The sequence below is a fragment of the Limanda limanda genome, chromosome 12 (assembly GCF_963576545.1).
Source record: "Limanda limanda chromosome 12, fLimLim1.1, whole genome shotgun sequence".
NCBI classification, from domain to species: domain Eukaryota; kingdom Metazoa; phylum Chordata; class Actinopteri; order Pleuronectiformes; family Pleuronectidae; genus Limanda; species Limanda limanda.
This window is the reverse complement of record NC_083647.1, coordinates 26,781,478-26,801,092: the sequence shown is the minus strand read 5'-3', so window position 1 is coordinate 26,801,092 and position 19,615 is coordinate 26,781,478. Positions and strand designations below refer to the sequence as shown.

The 19,615-nt window shown below is 46.2% G+C and overlaps 1 protein-coding gene across 1 annotated transcript; it reads left to right on the top strand.

The window, feature by feature from the left end:
- Nucleotides 1-18,164, top strand: sgpp1b (sphingosine-1-phosphate phosphatase 1b). The gene is made up of 3 exons (XM_061083230.1): nt 1-1,079; nt 8,045-8,134; nt 17,189-18,164. The coding sequence occupies exons 1-3, from the start codon at nt 303-305 to the stop codon at nt 17,738-17,740; spliced, it is 1,419 nt and encodes a 472-aa protein (XP_060939213.1). The 5' UTR covers nt 1-302; the 3' UTR covers nt 17,741-18,164.
- The last annotated feature ends 1,451 nt before the right edge of the window (nt 18,165-19,615 follow it).

Below are 19,615 nucleotides of genomic sequence, written 5' to 3'. Positions count from 1 at the left end.
CCCGCACTGAGCTCGAGCTGCGGAACCTGAACGCACCACGACTGGGAGACTGGCCGGCTCGTCCGTCACCTTCCCGGGAGAAAAGCATCCGATACACGGCTTCACTAGCGGCGTCGCACCGGCCCTGGAGCTCTAAACACGGATCCGGCTTCTCTCGTCGTGATGTGCGGGTCAGCCAGCTAACGTTAGCCGGAGAACTAGCCTCCGCCGCCCGGGTGTAGAAGCAGCCGGGTCCGAGCTCCGGTCCTCGGCTGCGTGAGGGCGAGTCCTCCGGGGGGAACTCGCGGGGGAACGACGGGCCCATGGAGGCGCTGCGGTACCTCCAGGACCCGCAGCTGGTCGCCCGCTTCCAGAACATCTGCGGGGTCCGGGGGAAGTTTTCCAGAAGCTTCTCTGGGGCCGACGGCAGCGGAGCTCCGGGGCGGACCGGCTCGCACCACACCGGGGCATCGAGTCCCCTCACCGGGGCATGTAGTCCCAAGACCGCCGGGGAGGAGGAGGGTGGAAAGCCCGCCTTCAGTGGAGCTGGTGCTGGGGACTCGGTGAGAGAACTCCCCGGGGCTCGGAGGAGGACTACCGGGGCTGATGATGACCACAGCCCCGGGGAAGCTCCTCAGAACGGGGCGCCTCTGGGCGGCGGAGACCCGGGCAGCAGCGCGCCCTGCCCCGGGGAGCTCGGTCCCAGCGACCCGGTCCTCGTCCCCACGGTGAAAGCCCTCCGGAGGAACTCCCTGACCGGGGACGCCGGGCAGGAGTTCCTGATCGAGAACCGGTTCCTGTTCTACCTCTTCACGTTCGGGACGGAGCTGGGCAACGAGCTGTTCTACATCACCTTCTTCCCCTTCGTGGTGTGGAACCTGGACGCCTTCGTGGGCCGGCGGCTGATCATGGTGTGGGTGTGGGTCATGTACCTGGGCCAGTGCACCAAGGACGTGATGGGCTGGCCCAGGCCCAGGTCCCCCCCCGTGGTGAAGGTGGAGATGTTCTACAACTCGGAGTACAGCATGCCGTCCACACACGCCATGTCCAGCACCGCCATCCCCTTCTCCCTGGTCTTCATCACCTGCAGCCGCTGGCAGGTACAGTACCTCATCCTCACTGGGAGGTCCACAATCCCGTTAGCACTTCAACAACCAGGTCCAGACACGACACACTTCTAGAGAAACACAACAGTTCCCCACAACTACTGTGCAGAGAGAAGTCTCCCTTTTTAAAGGTACAGAGTGTAAAATGTAATGGCCCCTAGTGGTGAAGTGTCATATTGCAGCTGAACGCAACTCACTTCACCGTCTTGTTCCAAACATGAGACAGAACCTGTCCTAGCTTCAGTCGTCATCGAAACTCAAAAGACGTTAAGTTTGTCCAGTCTGGGCTACTGTAACAAACATGGCTGCCTCCATGGAGAGGAGCCGCTCCTGATGTAAAGATAAAGTTTTTAAATATATGGTATTTAAATATAAACGGACCATTCTGGAGTATAGTAAACAACAATTTGTACAATGTAGATGAAACACAGCAGTGAAAACATCACTAGGATACCATTATATTCACTTTCTGTGCAGAGAGAAATCTCCCTTTTTAAAGGTGCAGTGTGTAGAGTGTAGTGGCCTCTAGTGGTGAAGTGTCTTATTGCAGCTAAACGCAACTCACTTCACCGTCTTGTTCCAAACTTGAGACAGAACCTGTCCTAGCTTCAGTCGTCATCGAAACTCAAAAGACGTTAAGTTTGTCCAGTCTGGGCTACTGTAACAAACATGGCTGCCTCCGTGGAGAGGAGCTGCTCCTGAAAGATAAAGTTTTTAAAATATAAACGGACCAATCTGGAGTATAGCAAACAACAATTCATACAATACAAATGAAACACACTTTTATATTCAGTTTCTGCTGGTTGACCTTTCACCTAAAGAAAGACGTCTGAAGGAGAAGTGGACACCAACCACTTCCCCTCCGGATTCCTCCTGACAACGTTTCCTCCGATCTTTCACAACCTCCGTTCTCCTCGTTCCGTGCAAACAAAACCAGAAATGATCACTTGATGATCAAAATAAACCGCAAAGCATCATGGGTAAGAATTGAAAATCGTTGCTGACCTTTCACCTCCTTACACAGGCCGTCCGAACAAACAACCGGTTGTAGCCTCGAGACCTTTGAACAACTTTTTATTGCAATGCTTTATGAACTACGCAACTTAATTTTACACTTTTGTAAAATTCTGTAAAATTCTGTAAAAACTTCTGTAATTGCTTAAAAACTTAATAATCAGCCCTGGTAACAAGCTCCATTTAAAACTTATTTAATACAAACACTTTACACATTAAGTTTATATCAGTTTAAACTTTTCGTCTTTTATGCTGAGTTTTATACTTGTTTGTGACTAAATGTGACACGTGCACGTTCAGCTGAGCGACTGTACACAAACTAAAAGACTCTTCGGCCTAATTTCCATTAATTATTTATTCTGTTGGTTATTGTTTAACGTCACTGAATGTACAAACCAGTGAAGAATGTCCACAACGTCTTCAAATGTCCTGTAGTGTCCTAGGAGGTTATTATCAAACCCTCATAACAAAGACATTTAATTGAGGTTCTTATATTTTCCAGTTTAACTTTATAATAGAAGGAAAACACAAAAAACAACCACATGTACATTTCTGATGTTGTTTATTCTGAATAATAGAAGTTTGAAAGGTTTATATCTGCAGATTCTTTATCTCTCGGTTCTGCTCCTCTCTCCTTCACCAAACCTTTGAACAACTTTTTATTGCAATGCTTTATGAACTACGCAACTTTATTTTACACTTCTGTAATTGCTTTAAAACGTTATAATCAGCCCTGTTACAAGCTCCATTTAAAACTTATTTAATACAAACATTTTACACATTAAGTTTATATCAATTTTAACTTTTCGTCTTTTATGCTGAGTTTTATTCTTGTTTGTGACTGAATGTGACACGTGAGCGGTTGTACACAAACTAAAAGACTCTTCGGTCTTATTTCCATTAAGTATTTATTCTGTCGGTTATTGTTCAACGTTACTAAATCTGCAGATTGTTACAAACCAGTTAAGAATGTCCACAACGTCTTCAAATGTCCTGTAGTGTCCTAGGAGGTTATTATCAAACCCTCATTACAAAGACATGTAATTGAGGTTTTATATTTTCCAGTTTAACTTTATAATAGAAGGAAAACACAAAAATCAACCACATGTACATTTCTGATGTTGTATTTTCAGAATATATAAAGTTTGAAAGGTTCATATCTGCAGATTCTTTATCTCTCGGTTCTGCTCCTCTCTCCTTCACCAAACCTTTGAACAACTTTTTATTGCAATGCTTTATGAACTACGCAACTTAATTTTACACTTCTGTAATGTTATAATTATAATTATTATATTATTACTACTATTATTATATATACTGTTGCTGCCATTATTACTATATACTGCTATTTTATTGGTATAATTACTATCATATATAAATATATAGTATTTTATATTATATACTATACTATAACAACCACATGTACATTTCTGATGTTGTATTTTCAGAATATATGAAGTTTGAAAGGTTCATATCTGCAGATTCTTTATCTCTCGGTTCTGCTCCTCTCTCTCTCCTTCACCCACTCGGCGTTTACTCCTCCTCGTGGTGGTGATTTCAGGTCGGATCTGTTTACGTGTAAACAATTACAAGGCTCTTATCTACAGTAGCATATCAGTGTCAATGTAGAAAAGAGGCTCTAGATATTTCCTCCAGTCCCACGTCCCGACTGCTGCCCCAGGATCACAGGGACTCTGTCCTCCGGAGGCTTCGTCATTAACAGTTAATGAGCGGCCGGCTCGGGGGGGTCCAGTGACAGCGGCCGGGTCGCTGTGCGCTCGCCGTACGACACGGGAATCGAACTCGCCGTGGCCACAACAAGACGACAAGTCCTCGACCGTTCAGTCTGCTGTGAAACTCTGAAAGATTCAGCAACTACGTTAGGAATTCATCAACAGTTCAGTTCACTGGTTTTTCCACCTTCTCATATGTGAATATCTGCTGATTCATCAGAATCAGAATCAGAATCAGAAAGTATTTACTGCCAAGTAGGTTTACACCTACCTGGAATTTGCTTTGGTTATTGGTGCATACAATGAACATAGAAACATAAAAACACAATAAATCCACCACACATAATAAAAACAATATTAATAATAAAAAAAAAATATATATATATATATATATATTTACTCACTCTTTACTTCTTATTAACTCACTTTTTCTAATATTTATACAAGGTAGCATTTATTTAGACATAAACATATCTATATAAAAAAAGATAAAAGATATAAAAAGTGAAGTAAAAGGTGAAATGCACAATGCAAAAAGCAAAACAGTGAACAGTGTCAAATTGCAATATGCAATGTAGTACAGTGTAATATATATAATATAATAATATGTGTTTATTTAACACATCTTAGGGGTGTGTGGTCAGGTGGGGGTCCCGGGCCTTGTTGATAAGGCCCACTGCAGTCGGGAAGAAGCTGGTCTTGTGGCGGGAGGTTTTGGTCCTGATGGTCCGCAGCCTCCTGCCCGAGGGAAGAACCTCAAAGAGTTTAAAAATATATATATATATATATATATATAAAACAACAAAAATATATACATATATAAATATATAAGAATAAGTAGTGGTAAAGTCCGTGCATGGGGCTAGTAAAGCCAGTAAAGGGATGGACAGTTGGTTGGTATATAATAATGAGATGAGAAGAGGGGGGGGGCAGTGTTTGTGAACAGATGAGAAAGTGCTTGTTGTAAAAGCTACGTAATCCAGAAGATGCCTTTTGAAAAGCAAACAAACCATCAGGGTGTTAAATTAAGAACCATTAGAGACTCGGTGAAGTTCGTCCTGCTGACCTCCGACCTCCTCTGCTCCCGGCTGCAGCCGCTCGCTCTCCTCTCGGATTCTCTGCCTCGGCCGGCTGGTCTGAGCAGAGCAGGAATGTTTGGATTTGGACGAGCTGCAGAGACGCTCCCGTCCCGGCTCCGACAATAACTCTAACCAGATGTCTCGACGGAAGATAATCCAAACAGCGAAGGAAGAGAAGACGACCAGGGACAGAGAGGAGCAGTTCAAGGAGAGGAAAGGAGGAGATTAGACAAGATGAGACTGGAGGGAAAGAGGTGGAGAAAGAACAGAGGATGAGAAGTGGTTAATCCAGAAAAGAAATGGGGAAGAAAACAATAACATGGACTAAAGGGCAAAGAGACGCCCGGAGAGGGAGATAAGAGGGAGAGATGAGAGAGTGTGAAAAGAGGAGCGGAGGAATGAAGTGATAAATCGCATTGGATGATCTTGGTGAACAGGCTTTGTGTTGGACTTCCTCTCTCCAGCTGTTCCCTCCATCAGGGAGGTCTCCTCTGTTGTGTTCACCAGATGGACAAAGACAACAGAGAGACAAGAGTTTCACTTTTTCTAAGATTCAAATTCATGTTGTCGAGCCCGGTCCCTTCTGGACCAGACAGCGTGTTCGTTGATTCGAGGTTCAAGTGGGAAAGGTTAATAATTTAGACAAGTTCAGTGTTCAAAAGTTTCACAGTAATACGTTTATTGTATAAGAACCATACTTACAGAGAGTCTCTGGAGTTCTCCTGGACACGTCACCAGGTCACTGGATCATGTCGAGAAGAAGCCCCCACTTTTCCAAGTCCACAGTATTTGTAAAAGACACAGAGTGCAACACAGAGGCGGGTCTTTTCTTGAGGGCACGCAGCAATTGGCCAGATGTGTACTGTCTCTCAAAGTGCAGTTTTTTGCAAGCACATCATTGTGAGAGAAGGTTTACTCCACCAGGTGTCTCTATCAAGAAGGGAGTTTTTTTACAGTGGAGAGACCAAGCAGATTAGACCTTAGAGGAGGATTTCATATGTTTTTCCCATAATAATTCATGAAATGGTTTCTTTGTTTTAGTCCTCTCTCCTTCCTGAGAATCCATGCTTTCATTAGCAGTCAGTTTAACACTCGAATGGTTACGCTCTGTGTTTGACCCTGTGCCTGAGTCCAGAAGTTATACATCACTCCAGATGAAACAAACAGTTGTAATATTGTTAATTCTATAGACTATACAGCTAATATTGATTCACAGGGTATAAATGTAGGTAAAATATAGTAAAATATATTCATAAGATAGAGAACAAAACATAGATATCTCAACAATGTGCAGAAACCAAACGTTCAGACGCAGCTCAGTTTGAACAAAGTCAAAGAGACGCACCCTGGAAATTCATTCATCACTGTCATTCTAACCCTACGTGCGTGCGTACGTGCGCGTCACGTTAGCGAGCTCAGAGCTAACCGTGCTCTGAGGCTAACAGGCAATAAGCAGTGAGCCTAGAACCACAAGCCACACAAGAAACACACCACGTCCATGAAGCCGGGCACGAGGCGGCCGCGGCTGCACCACCGTGGTCCCGGGCGCTGGGCCAGAGCCAGCAGGCTAACATGGCCGTGTGACCCCGGTGACCTTCTGTTGGCACACGGCTGGGATGTCCATCATGTTTGCAGATGGTTTCCTCAGTGTTCCGTGTGTGTGTGTGTGTGTCGGAGTAAGAGTAAGAGAGAGGTAGATAGACAGAGACGAGTCAGGAGTGCTATTCAACAGACGATACACCCCCTCCCCCAAACGCTGTAAGGTCTGGGAGTCACGGTGATGTCATTTATGTGTGTGTGTGTGTGTCTGTGTGTGTGTGTCTGTGTGAATCTGAGCTCTCTCAACACACAGGAGCCACAATGAGGAGAACAAAAGGCTTTTTAGTGAGTGTGCAGACCTCAGCAGCAGCAGCCTCTGATCCGTCCTCTCTGCCCAGCTCCTCAACCGCTGCTGGATGTCCACGGCTCATAATGGAAGTGTACCAAAGTAGTTGGCAACTGTTTAGAGTTTTGTGTTGTTGTTTACTGCACACTGGCACCGGCGTGGTCCCTTCCACGTGCACGGCTCCTCTGCTATTCGTATTCTTACGTCATCATCGCCCAGTTCACAGAGTCCTGCACGAGAATCTCCCGCTGTGTTCTCGCATGCGCTGACTCGGACAATACAGGGTTTTTTTTTACCAGAGGCTGGCAGAAGGAACTCCAGAGAATGTCAGCAGCACCTGTGTTCTCACACACATCATCACCCCCCACCCCCCCCCCCCCCCCCCCGGATAATTTCAGGTTATTATATGAGATAAGTGCAGGTTTGAAAGCAGCTTTAAAGTGACGCAAGACTGGTTCCTCTCACGGCTGCGTCGACGTGTCTTTGCCGAGTCGAGCGCTGAGTCACGCTCCTCACGTCGGTCTCACGGCTCTCCACTCGCATCAGAAACTGAAGAACAGTGAGTCACTGTGGCTGTTTGCCATTGATCGTGATTAACAAAACAAAGGCTCTGAGTCACATGAAGGAAATGAGATCCGAGTCTGGACATCTGTAGCTGTACGGTGAATCCAGCCTTCAGGTTTAAGTCCCTCCCTTCGGTCTCTTTGCCACAGGACGAGTACATTTGATAAGGAAACGGCTGAATTGCTGAAATATTTACGAGCTCCTCGGAGTCAGATAATCGTTCTGCAGCATTTGATCGAGGTGACGAACCGAACAAAGTGTAGCTGAGCGTCAGGTTGTTCTTTAGGTCTGAATAATTAACATGAGGCAGTTTGATACGTGCGCTTGGAGGCAGCAACTCATTATAAGGTATTATTGCGTGATAAAAAAATGGCACAAATACAAATTAAGATTTTATTTTAGACATAAAACACAAACATAAATACACACATAGAAAAATGTTTAATATTAATGCATAATACCATAAATGCTGATTTACAGATTAGTGTGAAAATCATCAGGCTCTAGTTTATTTATATTGAACTTTTATGGAGTAACCAGTGAATCCCAGAGGAATTGGATTCATTAATATTGGAGGTTGTTATTTTGCTGTGGTTCCTTCAAGTTTATGTTTTTTCTGCTGTTGATTATCAAGCTGTGTGACTTCTACTTTGGGTTGATGATCGTGTCCTGTCCTCTCCACAGTACCCGCTCCCACTGGGCCTGGGTCTGGCTCTCTGCTGGTGTCTGTTGGTCTGCGTCAGTCGAATCTACATGGGAATGCACTCAGTCCTGGTGAGTCTGAACACACACACACACACACACACGGTGCCAGCGTTGCCACCTGCAGTGCCAATGTAGCGTCACTGTGTGTTTGAACATGATAGCCGACCTGCAGGAAACACTATCTGACCTGCGGCGGCTCCAGAACTGGGTCTGCAGCAGCTTCTGGTGTCAGCAGCACCATCACCAGAGTAACTATAGAACCACGCTGCACAGAACAGCTGCTCATGATGACGTGATTCCACAAACTGTGTTCAGGAGGTGGATGTGATAAACTTCTGAGGCTCAAACATCACAGTGAAGTAACACACACACACACACACACACACACACACACACACACACACACACAAGCAAACCCCATTTTGAAGCTTTAAGATGTAAACTACCCTCTCAGTCTTTGTGTGGTGTGATCAGCAGGCGGGTGTGAAACAGGAACCTTTCCACCCGCTGATTTACGCAAGAGGTCGAATCTGAACTTGTGGAATAGTGTTGTCGACCAGTGTCCAGCTGCTGCTCATCCGCACCCAGCAGGGCCGTAGCTGTTGCTACTGGAGGAATTTGACTGAGATGATGAACACACTGTGTTTCTCGACAGTCTATCAGCCGTTCCCTGAAATTACTTCATGGTTTATCGACTGCTTTTTCATTCTGGGCTTTTTGATCTGTGCACAGAATAAAGTTCAGGTACGATAAGTGCAAAGACCATCGAGGAAAAGTATTTTACTCGAAATTAAATGGCTAAATATGAACCTCTCATGTATCCGCCTCTTCATTTTGGCGAGGCGTCACGTCCTGGACATGCTTAGGCCTGAACACGTCTGTGCCCAGCGCAGGTGTGTGTGTGTGTGAGTGAGGTAATGAAAGGCAGCAACTCTCAGACCTACTGGAAAACCGTTTTGCCCACAGCAGAGCTCAGCTGGGTGAGATCACTGCTGTTACGTACAGGTGCTGTCACGAAACACAGAATCCAACACCGCTGGGCGGGTGTGTTTAAACCTCAGGTTCCCCAGCAGCTTGACAGTGTTTCTCACAGTCTGGAAACCACCCTCTGGTTGTGAGAGAGCGACGGTAACACAACACACAAAGGGAAACACAATGGGAGTGTGCTCACTTTACCTGGGAAGAAAAGCTCCTCAGTGCAAATTTACCAGTCGTCATGTGGGAGTTATGGAAATAGAGTTGAGGCTTCATATGTTATCGTTTAACCATACATTTACGCTTTGGCAAATTTAGAAAGAAAACACTGTAAAGGATAATCGACAGCATCGAGCATTAAACTGCAGCAGGTTGACGGGACTGTGCTCTTTTACAGGACAATGAAGATAGTCCGGTGTCGACTGACCAGCAGTAAACAGCCCCGATCAAATCCACCTTGTTTATTGGACGACTTTTCTGGTTTTTATCCAACATTACTCCGGTTATCAAATTTTCCGGACCCCCTTCCGTTTCTCCTCCCGACATCTAGAAGACAATAAACTCAAAGGGTCTGAATTTACTTAGACTAAGTAACTTTAAGGAAAAACCTGTTCTCCATAGATTGCTCTGTGGTGTTTTCTGACCACCTGTCAGTCCCGTTAACCTTGAACGTGCTCATTGCTCTTGTTGGTAAATGATGTCAGTCTCGGTGCGCTGTTGGGGTTGGAATTGTCTGTCGTCGGGGCAACGGTCTCCGTGGTCACGGCTGTGTCACGGGGATGAAGGACGGTGGTGAGGCACCAGCCGTCATGACATCATGCTGGCTCTGCTGGCAGACACTCTACAGAAGGTAGTTCCACATCACAGGCTTCTTTTTAACGGACTTTCTGCGGCTGCCCACAGGTGGCGCTGCAGTCAAGACGTCCACCTCAGGAACCTCAGACAGATACGTCAGTCCAAGCTGTCTCTCACCACCACTCAGACTACTCAGTGACAATATTCCTGTTTCAGATAAACAAGACCCGACATAGAAAAGTTCTAAAATGATTAATTCAGCTGTTTATTAGATTTACTATTCACAAAGAGTAAATTACAACAAAGGTCTGAGTCATCCTGCACTGAGCCGCCTGCGGCCGGCTGAAGATTTGTGTGTTTATCCGATTCCAACCCTCAGTCTCTGATGAGGACTTTAATGTTTCCTAAGAAGTCGCTGAATGCTGTAATTATGGTTCCGACAGTGACACTACACTTAAATCTTCATGAACGCGACAAATACACATTCACTCAAGAATAATATATCATTTACACAAAGTAGTGTCACTGTGTTCATGTTCCTCACACAGTCATTCAGGCTGGTTGTGAGAGGAGGTCAAACACTCCGCTGTTTGGTGGAAAGCCCCAGGTTTGTCACCGTTGCTGCTCTGTAGTAAGTCGTCTAACTTAAATTTGCACCTTATCTCTTATATTTATTTGCTACTTTGTCTAACCTAATCCACACAACACAATGTAAAATACTGATGGCATGCAAAAGGTTAGCAGTAGGGCTGCCGCGATTAGTCAACGTCATCGATGCCTCGAAATACAACAGGGCCTCCCACCGCTCGATGCTCAGGTTCTTTCAAATACATTCATGTCAGTGTAATTATAGATTTCTGTCTTTACAAAGTGAGAACTAAATATGTGTGATAAAGGAAGGTCAGTGTTTGATTGACAGCTGATCTCTGTGCGGAGCAGAAACGTCTCCACAACGAACTTTGATCAACAAACGTGGAGACAAAAGAAGTTAAAGAGTTACATACAGAATCTAAATCACTGCTTTTAATGACTCAAGTCTATTTGAGTTTACAGAATTCAGCTGTGGATTCATACCAAAAAACCTTAACTCCAGCATAGAGAGGCTGAGTGAATGTGGTCTGGACTCTGTGGAGGAGAGTCATGGTGTCAGAGACGCTGTAAAGGGACAGAACACCTGCACTGTGATCCAGGTACACTCCTACTCTGGAGAACACAGGACCTGACACTGGAGTCTCGATGCTGTTGTAATAAAAGCTATAACCGTTTCTACAACAATATAATGACCAAGATTTATCATTGGATCCAAATAAACTTTCATCTGAGTCTCCTGCTCTGCTGATATTCTTGTATGCGACTGCTACACGAACTCCTCCTCTCATCCCAACCTTCATCTCCACCTCCATCTCCCAGTAACAACGTCCAGTCAGACTCTCTCTACTCAGGACCTGAAGCCAATCAGTGAATCTGTCTGGGTGATCAGAATAAGACTGAACTTCTCTCATACGTGTTACTTTTCTGTTTCCCTCAGATAATAACAGACGTCTGTGTGCTGTGTTTGGATCCAGTGTGATTTCCTGTGAATATCTTAAGAAGTCAGCTCTGGTCTCTGGCTCTGGTTGTTGCAGTAAAACATCCACTTGAGACACAATCTGTAAAATCTTTGTCTCTGTCTTACTCAGAATGTCCTGAAGTCGACCTCTGACCTGTGACACAGCTGCTGTCACATCCTTAAAGTCCCTCAGAGGACGGATCCTGATGCTGGATGAGTGTGTAGATCCACTGAGTGGTGACAGTGAGGGGTAGTTGTGTAGAAGCTGGTTGTGATCCTCTGTGTCTGAGAGCTGCTTCAGTTCATGGTCTTTCCTCTTCAGCTCAGTGATCTCCTGCTCCAGTCTCTCTCTGACTCGTCTCACTTCAGTTTCCTGCTGGGATCTGATCTGCTGCTCCACATCAGAGCTTCTTTTCTCCAGCAGAGGAATCAGCTCAGTGAAGATCTCCTCACTGTCCTCCACTGCTTTATCAGCAGAGCCATTGACGGCCTCCTCCTCCTGTTGAAGCAGCTTCACGTCTTTCTCTGTGTCCTGGACTCTCTGCTGGATTGTTTGTCTCCTCAGCCCGAGCTCTCTCTGCCTCTCAGTCCTTTCTGCTGCAGCTGACACTGTGTCGTGGTCTTTATGTTCCTCCACAGAGCAGAGATAACAGATACACTGCTGATCAGTGCGGCAGAACATCTTCATCACCTCGTCGTGACGAGAGCAGATGTTCTCCTGGAGCTTCTCCGAGGGCTCCACCAGCTTGTGCTTCTTAAAGGGAGGTGACTGAATATGAGGCTGGAGGTGTTTTTCACAAAAAGAGGCCAAACAATCCAACATTACGTTCCACCCCATCAAGTTAGACCCCATAGTGAAAACTTTATCTTAATCAAATTTAGTTTTGATTTAGTTTAGAATCATAGATCTGTTTAGGTCAAAAACACTTGTTTCTCTCTTCAGATCTTATAAATCTTTCAACTTTACATCTAAGACATCAAAGGATTATAACATCACTGACACTGTGACATTAAAGCCAACAAATAATTATTTGCTTAATGAATCCTTTGAAGTGTGCTTTTATATGTACAGCTCATTTGAGCTGTATATTGTAAAGCAGCCAAGAGCAGTTCATCAAAGTTTAAAAACATGTCACTTCCTGTAGCCAGCAGGTGGCGCTGTAATGATGAGTCAATATTGATATAGATCTGATCAGGGCGGGACTGTGAATGTGCGAATGAGGTTTGAGGCTGAAAGAACAATGCACAGAGGAGTTATAATAAATCCCTCTTTTTTGGCGAATCATCAAAATGTCACTCCACGCCACAGTTACACCGTGTGATGAAATCATACCGAGGTAGTTCATATCTCCATCTTGTTGAGATGACATTCACAGAACTTGAAGTTGATCTAATGAAAGCCCAAGGACAAGTTCATCAGACTTATTTGTTTGTCATGAAAAGACAAATGTCCCTAATGATTTTTGTACATGTCGGCCAATCTTAGTGCCTAGGCTTCACTTTAGGTGGCGCTAGTCAGTTATTTTGTCACGCCCATTTCTTAAAACCATATAAATAACTTCAGGGGGGTGCTGTTGTTACAGAAATGTATTTTGAGGGAGACTGAAGCATGAACACTGAAGTTACAGCAATTTCGTGTTTAACGGTGAATTGATGAACTGTGACGCCACGCCAATATGGTGTTTGATGAAAAGTCACAGTAATGTTATGCCATTATCAATGTCTTGAGACAGTTTTGACACAGTTTGACATGGTTGCAGTCAGTGATGAGGAGGAATACTTCCAAGTGTTAGATGTTCCAAAAACAAGACATTTCCTGTTGCCAACCGGGGGGGCGCTGTGATTTTAATTCATAATTTCTGTGTAGATGTCATCAGGCCGGGACTCTTGTCTTACATTTCTAGTTTGGACTCGATTGCACCATGTATGTCTGAGATACAGAACATCGTGTTTTGATGGCGTGTAATCAAACTTTTACGCCACGGTCACAGCGTGTGATGAAAACAATAACTTTTTAGGGTTTTGAATTTCCTGTAAACTTTGGTTTAATTTGAGCGTCTAGGCCCTGAAAAAGGCCAAAAGGGAAATACAACCCTTCAAAATACAATAGGGCCTCCCACCGGCTCGGGCCCTAACGAAGCTGATATCATTTGTTTCTAAAACCAGGGAATCTGTCTCCTATCAAAGGCCATTTCAGTTTTTCTAACATCTTTCCAGAGGGAACACACACATCTCTCTCACCTCTTCAATGTGATGGTTAGAATCGCTTCTCAAATTCTGAAGGAGAGTTCAGCTTGTAGTTTTGAACTCTCTCACCACGGAACCCGCCTGCAGAACATTGTCTCCTTCAGAATGCGTCTGGTAAAAATCGGCCTGCTGGAAACCGGACCTCAGCCGCAGAGGACTCCCTTTATTTCACTGTGTTCTTTTACCTGCAGCTTTCCAGCTGTAGTAATGTTGTGTGACCAGAGAATGTGAGTGACACAGTGTGCTTCAACTTGAGCCCCATTGTTTTCAGCCTTCTTTTGCTAAATTGCTATCATCAACACTGCAAACTTTCTATTGCTAGTGCGATAAGAGTTGTTACGAAAAGTGTCACTGGTTTACTTTGATACCGAAGAACAATTAAATGTGATGATTCTCCGGCAAGTTGTGTAGTCGTGAGGAGCGTGTTCTTCCTCTCAGTCTTCTGGGGATGAATGGATGATTATTGGAAACTGGAGGTTAGATATTTGTATCCTATGGAAGTGTAAGTCCTTCTGAATCTAATAACATGTCATTATTCTGAATGGACAGAATTGACTCCAGGAAGAAAGAGTGTGAACTTCCAGATGGTGAGATCAGGAATCAGCTTCGTGTTTTCTTTAACCACCACCTTGTTTAAAAGGAGAGGTCAGAAACAGTCGGTTTGGGTGGAGACCTCGGAGCTGACGTGGCGTGCGATGGATCAGAGTGTGGGCGACGTGCACTGAGCTGATTTCCACCTGATAACGCGGCCTGATGTTTGCTCCGAGGGCCGGAGGGTTAGGGTTAGCTGGGTTTCAGGAAGTGGAGCTCCAACACATGGTGAGCCATTAGCGGTCGGCTGCTCCAGGCCCGCTGGGCTCTGAACGTGTTCTGGAAATCATCACAGCCAACGGAACAACTTCCTCCTCCTTTGTTCTGCAGGAAGAGCTCGGAGACAAAAAGCTGCTCCGCTGATGATGATGATGACAAACCCCATTGAAGGATGAATGAGCACTCTCGCTCTCGCTCTCGCTCTCGCTCTCCCTCTCTCTCTCTCTTTCGCTTTCGCTCCTGCTCTCCCTCTCCCTCTCCCTCTCCCTCTCGCTCTCCTTCTCGCTCTCGCTCTCTCTTTCTCTCTCACTCCCGCTCTCCCTCTCCCTCTCTCACTCTCCCTCTTCTCTCGCTCTCGCTCTCTCTCTCTTTCGCTCTCGCTCCTGCTCTCCCTCTCCCTCTCCCTCTCCCTCTCCCTCTCCCTCTCCCTCTCCCTCTCCCTCTCCCTCTCCCTCTCCCTCTCTCCCTCTCCCTCTCGCTCTCCCTCTCTCTCCCTCTCCCTCTTGCTCTCGCTCTCCCTCTCTCTCTCTCTCTCTCTTTCGCTCTCGCTCTCGCTCTCCCTCTCTCGCTCTCCCTCTCTCCCTCTCCTTCTCCTTCTCCTTCTCCCTCTCCCTCTCCCTCTCCCTCTCCCTCTCCCTCTCTCCCTCTCGCTCTCCCTCTCTCTCTCTCTTTCGCTCTTGCTCCTGCTCTCCCTCTCGCTCTCCCTCTCGCTCTCCCTCTCGCTCTCCCTCTCCCTCTTGCTCTCGCTCTCCCTCTCTCTCTCTTTCACTCTCGCTCCTGCTCTCCCTCTCTCCCTCTCCTTCTCCCTCTCCCTCTCCCTCTCCCTCTCCCTCTCCCTCTCCCTCTCCCTCTCCCTCTCCCTCTCCCTCTCCCTCTCCCTCTCCCTCTCCCTCTCTCGCTCTCGCTCTCGCTCTCGCTCTCGCTCTCTCCCTCTCCCTCTCCCTCTCTCTCCCTTTCGCTCCTGCTCTCCCTCTCCCTCACCCTCTCTCTCTCCCTTTCGCTCTCGCTCCTGCTCTCCCTCTCCCTCTCCCTCTCCCTCTCCCTCTCCCTCTCCCTCTCCCTCTCCCTCTCCCTCTCCTTCTCCCTCTCCCTCTCTCCCTCTCCCTCTCCCTCTCGCTCTCGCTCACACTCTCACTCAGTTCACCGTGCTTTTGTTTGATTCCCTTATTCCAGACGAGAAGCACAGTTCCCACTCTTCTTTAACGAGTGATGCAGTCCTGGTCCTACTCTGATGTAACGTGAAGATTTAAGGCTCATTCCTCACTGTCTGTGATTTTATATTAAATGATATGCAGTTGCAGCGACATTGAAATACAGTTGCTCTGCCTGGAACACATGTTAGAAGGAAGCTGATAGCAGGATCCATTAAGTCATTATGTGCTCCAGAGGAACAGCACTGGGTCAGGCTCCATATTCAGGACTATTAGTGGTTCTGTTTCCACTGAGGCCACAATACACACACTCATTTATTTTCATTATCCGATACTTTAGGTAAAAGCTTCTCTGACATGAGCTGAGCCGTTCCTCCAGCCGTTCCTTCTGCTCTTGTTCTCTCTGGATGCTGTAGGTTCTTGTTCCAGAGCTTCCTCGGCTCGTGTCAGCAGAGGAGAAAATTACAGACGGACGCCAGCAAAGTTTTCACTCAACTCGTGTGTGTTATTGGGCGAGAGAGGGCAGCGAGAGAGGGCCGCGTGAGTTCGCAGCGGCTGGAGCGATAAAGCTCTGTAACCTTCAGAGAGGTTTCCCCGTCTGTTATCTCGCGGCTGAGTTACCGTTGACTGCTCACAGTAAAACGTGTCCTCGTGGTTTCTCCGCTGGAACACGAGAACCCGCTGAGCCGTCTCCAACACGTGAGGCGGCGCTGCAGCTCCGGCCCTCGACTCAGGTTCATGACTGACGGACATCAGGACTCGTATCAGGGGCAGGAACCTTTCCTCTGATGTGGGACGATTTTTTACAACGTCCCTGGCAATCACTGAACTGCTCGTCTGATGTCAGGTGGTAGTGATGATGATACCAAGCATCACCCTCTGTAGTGTCATTTCCAAACTCATAAAATTAGTAAAGCATCTGGATTTGTCGCAGAAGTTAAACTGTATAATGAAAATCAACAGTCGATTTTCTTATTTTGTTGCTGATAGCAGGTGGTTACTTAAAATAATAATAATGATAATTATTAAGATGGTGACCAGATGCAATAAGATGTCTTATTTTAATATTCAGGGTTAATCCACATGTAGGTTAGCTGCTCGGCTCAATTAATAAACTGTGGTAACGACCTTTGAGTTTGTGTCCAGAGTTCACCTGAGCTCGCTGATTTCCTGTTTCTTGTCAACAGTCCTCAACTTCCTTCATCCTTCACAAGGAAATGCATCAACAAATATTTATCTCACATGATTGTTATCTGGGAACCTTTCTGACATCGACTCATTTGAATACAGTTTTGTTTTGAGTGTATTTGAACCGTAACGTCACAAGTCCTCATCCATCCATCATCTCCACCGCTTAGACTCAGAGTTGAGAGATGAAGCATATCCCAGCTGACGTCGAGCGAGAGGCGGAGTTCCCTCTGGACAATCAGCAGTTTATCACAGGGACAGTTGAGTCTGACAGATACAATACAAGCGCTCAGAGGTCAGGAATGTTCTGTTTCACCTTGTTTTTACATCATCCAATTAAAACCAAGCGTATTAGAAACATGAAGACTCTCAACATCAGTGAGATAAAACGGTTTCTGTTTCCTCCAGGACGTCATCGCTGGAGTTCTGTACAGTGTCCTGATCCTGCTCCTCTTCCTCCCGGTCCTGGACCTGATTGACGGCTTCAACCTGACCCACCGCTATGCGCCGCTCATCATCATCTCCCTCCACCTGGGCCTGGGCCTCTTCTCCTTCACCCTGGACACCTGGAGCACCTCGCGGGGCGACACCGCTCAGATCCTGGGCACGGGCGCCGGCGTGGCGCTGGCCTCCCACGTCAACCACTACCTGGGCCTGCTGCCGGACCAGACGCCGGACCAGCTCCCGTTAGCCTTTCCCGCCCTCGGCGTGGGCCTGGTGGGTGCGGCCCTGCTGCGGCTGGTCGTGGGAGTCCTGGTGCTGATGGCCACGCGGGCGCTGATGAAGGCCGTTACCATCCCGCTGGTGTGCCGGGTGGCCGGCGTGCCCAGCGGGGACGTGAGGAAGGCCAGGCAGCACATGGAGGTGGAGCTGCCCTACCGCTACATCGTGTACGGGGTGGTGGGCTTCAACGTGCTCTTCGGGGTCCCTTGGCTCTTCAGCTTGGTGCAGTTCTCCTGACTGGACGTCGGCTCACTTCGTGGTCGTTGAAACGGTGAAGTGACGCCCCAGAACTTGACCTGCTGCTGTTGTCAGATCAGTTCTGCTGCTTCTTCTCATCTCCGACCACTTCCTGTTCCAGAGGCAGCTGCGTCGAGGTCGGAGAAGATGAATCAAAGCCTCGACAACGATCCGCTGCCTGTTTCACAGTTTCTCCTCTCCTTGGCTCAGAGTCACACTCAGAACAGACTGAACAGGAGGAGCTGCTCCTCACGGCTTCCCAGTGTTCGTCCTGATGACCAGGACCTTCTGCAGATTTAACCTGGAGCCTCTCAACCCGCTCTTCTTTAGATTTATTTCAAATATAACGGCTCTGGTCTGAAGCCAGGAGACGCTGCAAAGTCAGAGCCGAACATCCACTGCTCCTGCTCGTGCTCCTCCTCCTCCTCCTCCTCCTGCTCCTCCTCCTCCTGCTCCTCCTCCTCCTCCTCCTCCTCCTCCTCCTCCCCTCCTTCTTCTTCCTCCTCCTCCTCCTCCTTTATTCATTTTACAAGCAACAAAACAAAAATATTTTTTTCACAGTAGCCTCTGAAAGACTGAAAATGCCACTGATTGCTGCTGATAGCCGACCTGTGTCTATTTACTTTTTTATTAATCCTATTGTAATAATTATTTTTTTCAATAAGGCCACAGACAAAGAACCATACTGGTAAGAAGACCTTTACATTTAGTTGATGGACCGGTGTTAGATGCAGTTTTCAATGTGAGGCTGCAGCTCACGATTATTTTCATCCACATTAATCTGCTGATTTTTCTTTTCAGTTCATTGTAATGTTTGAAAAAGAAAATCTGAAACATTGATGAAAGAAAATAGAAAATGATGCAACCTGAAAATATATATTTGATTAAAAAAAAGAAAAGACTGATTGAATAGTAAAATCAGAAGCTCAACTTTAACGTCTGAACTTTGCGGTTCTTTGTCTGAAGCTTCTGGATGTTTCCATTCGACCTTCCTCTCCTTTGTCTCACGTCTCAAAGCAATAAGAGGATTTTATCAGAATTCCTTTTTCCTGTGTGGGAGTTTCGTTCGAATGCGAAAAGGTTGTAATCATTTCCTGTCTCAACTAAGAGACAGATTCCCTTCAGACCCTTTGGGAATCGAACGTTTGATCGCACGTGTACAGTGTTTTATTAAAGGGCTCGACCTCCTGTGAGCTGAGAGAAGCAGCGACGAGGCACATATCTGATCCAGAGGGAAGTTTGGGAAATGAACAGAGAGGATTTCATGATGTTTGTGTTTTAACACTGTAAAATCTGATTGGTGGTTTGATAACGTGGAGCTGTTCTCGGGAACATGCGTCCACGGTGATGGAACTCCCTCTCTGATGTAGATTCACTGGTCGAGTTCGGACCAATGTTTCACTTTGAGTTTTTTTTGTGCCTGCTTTACTTCTGTCTCTGGTTCTACATGTAGATTCCAGCAGTTATCTATTACAACACTGGTTTGGACCCTCGTGTTCTGTTGGAGTTGAACAATACAAGGGTCGTGAACTTAATTCTCTCAGTTTGTCCTCGGTGTTCTGATCCTGAATCTGCAACGATATTCCATGTCCACACACACACACACACACACGTGATGTCATGTCTAGGGCTGCCACTAATGACTATTTTTCTATCGATTAATCTAAACGATTAATTTTCCTCCAAAAAAATCAAATTGACCATTCCATTTCAGTTAATTTTCAACAAACTGTATGTCATCGTATAATGCAGCACAAAACTAAATGTAAACAAAGGCTCAAATATTAAAGTGCAAAACTGTGGGTTTAAACCAGGTTTAAACTAGCAACTCGAATGTGATAAAATTAAATCTAAAGAGGGCTTATAAGTTGAGTC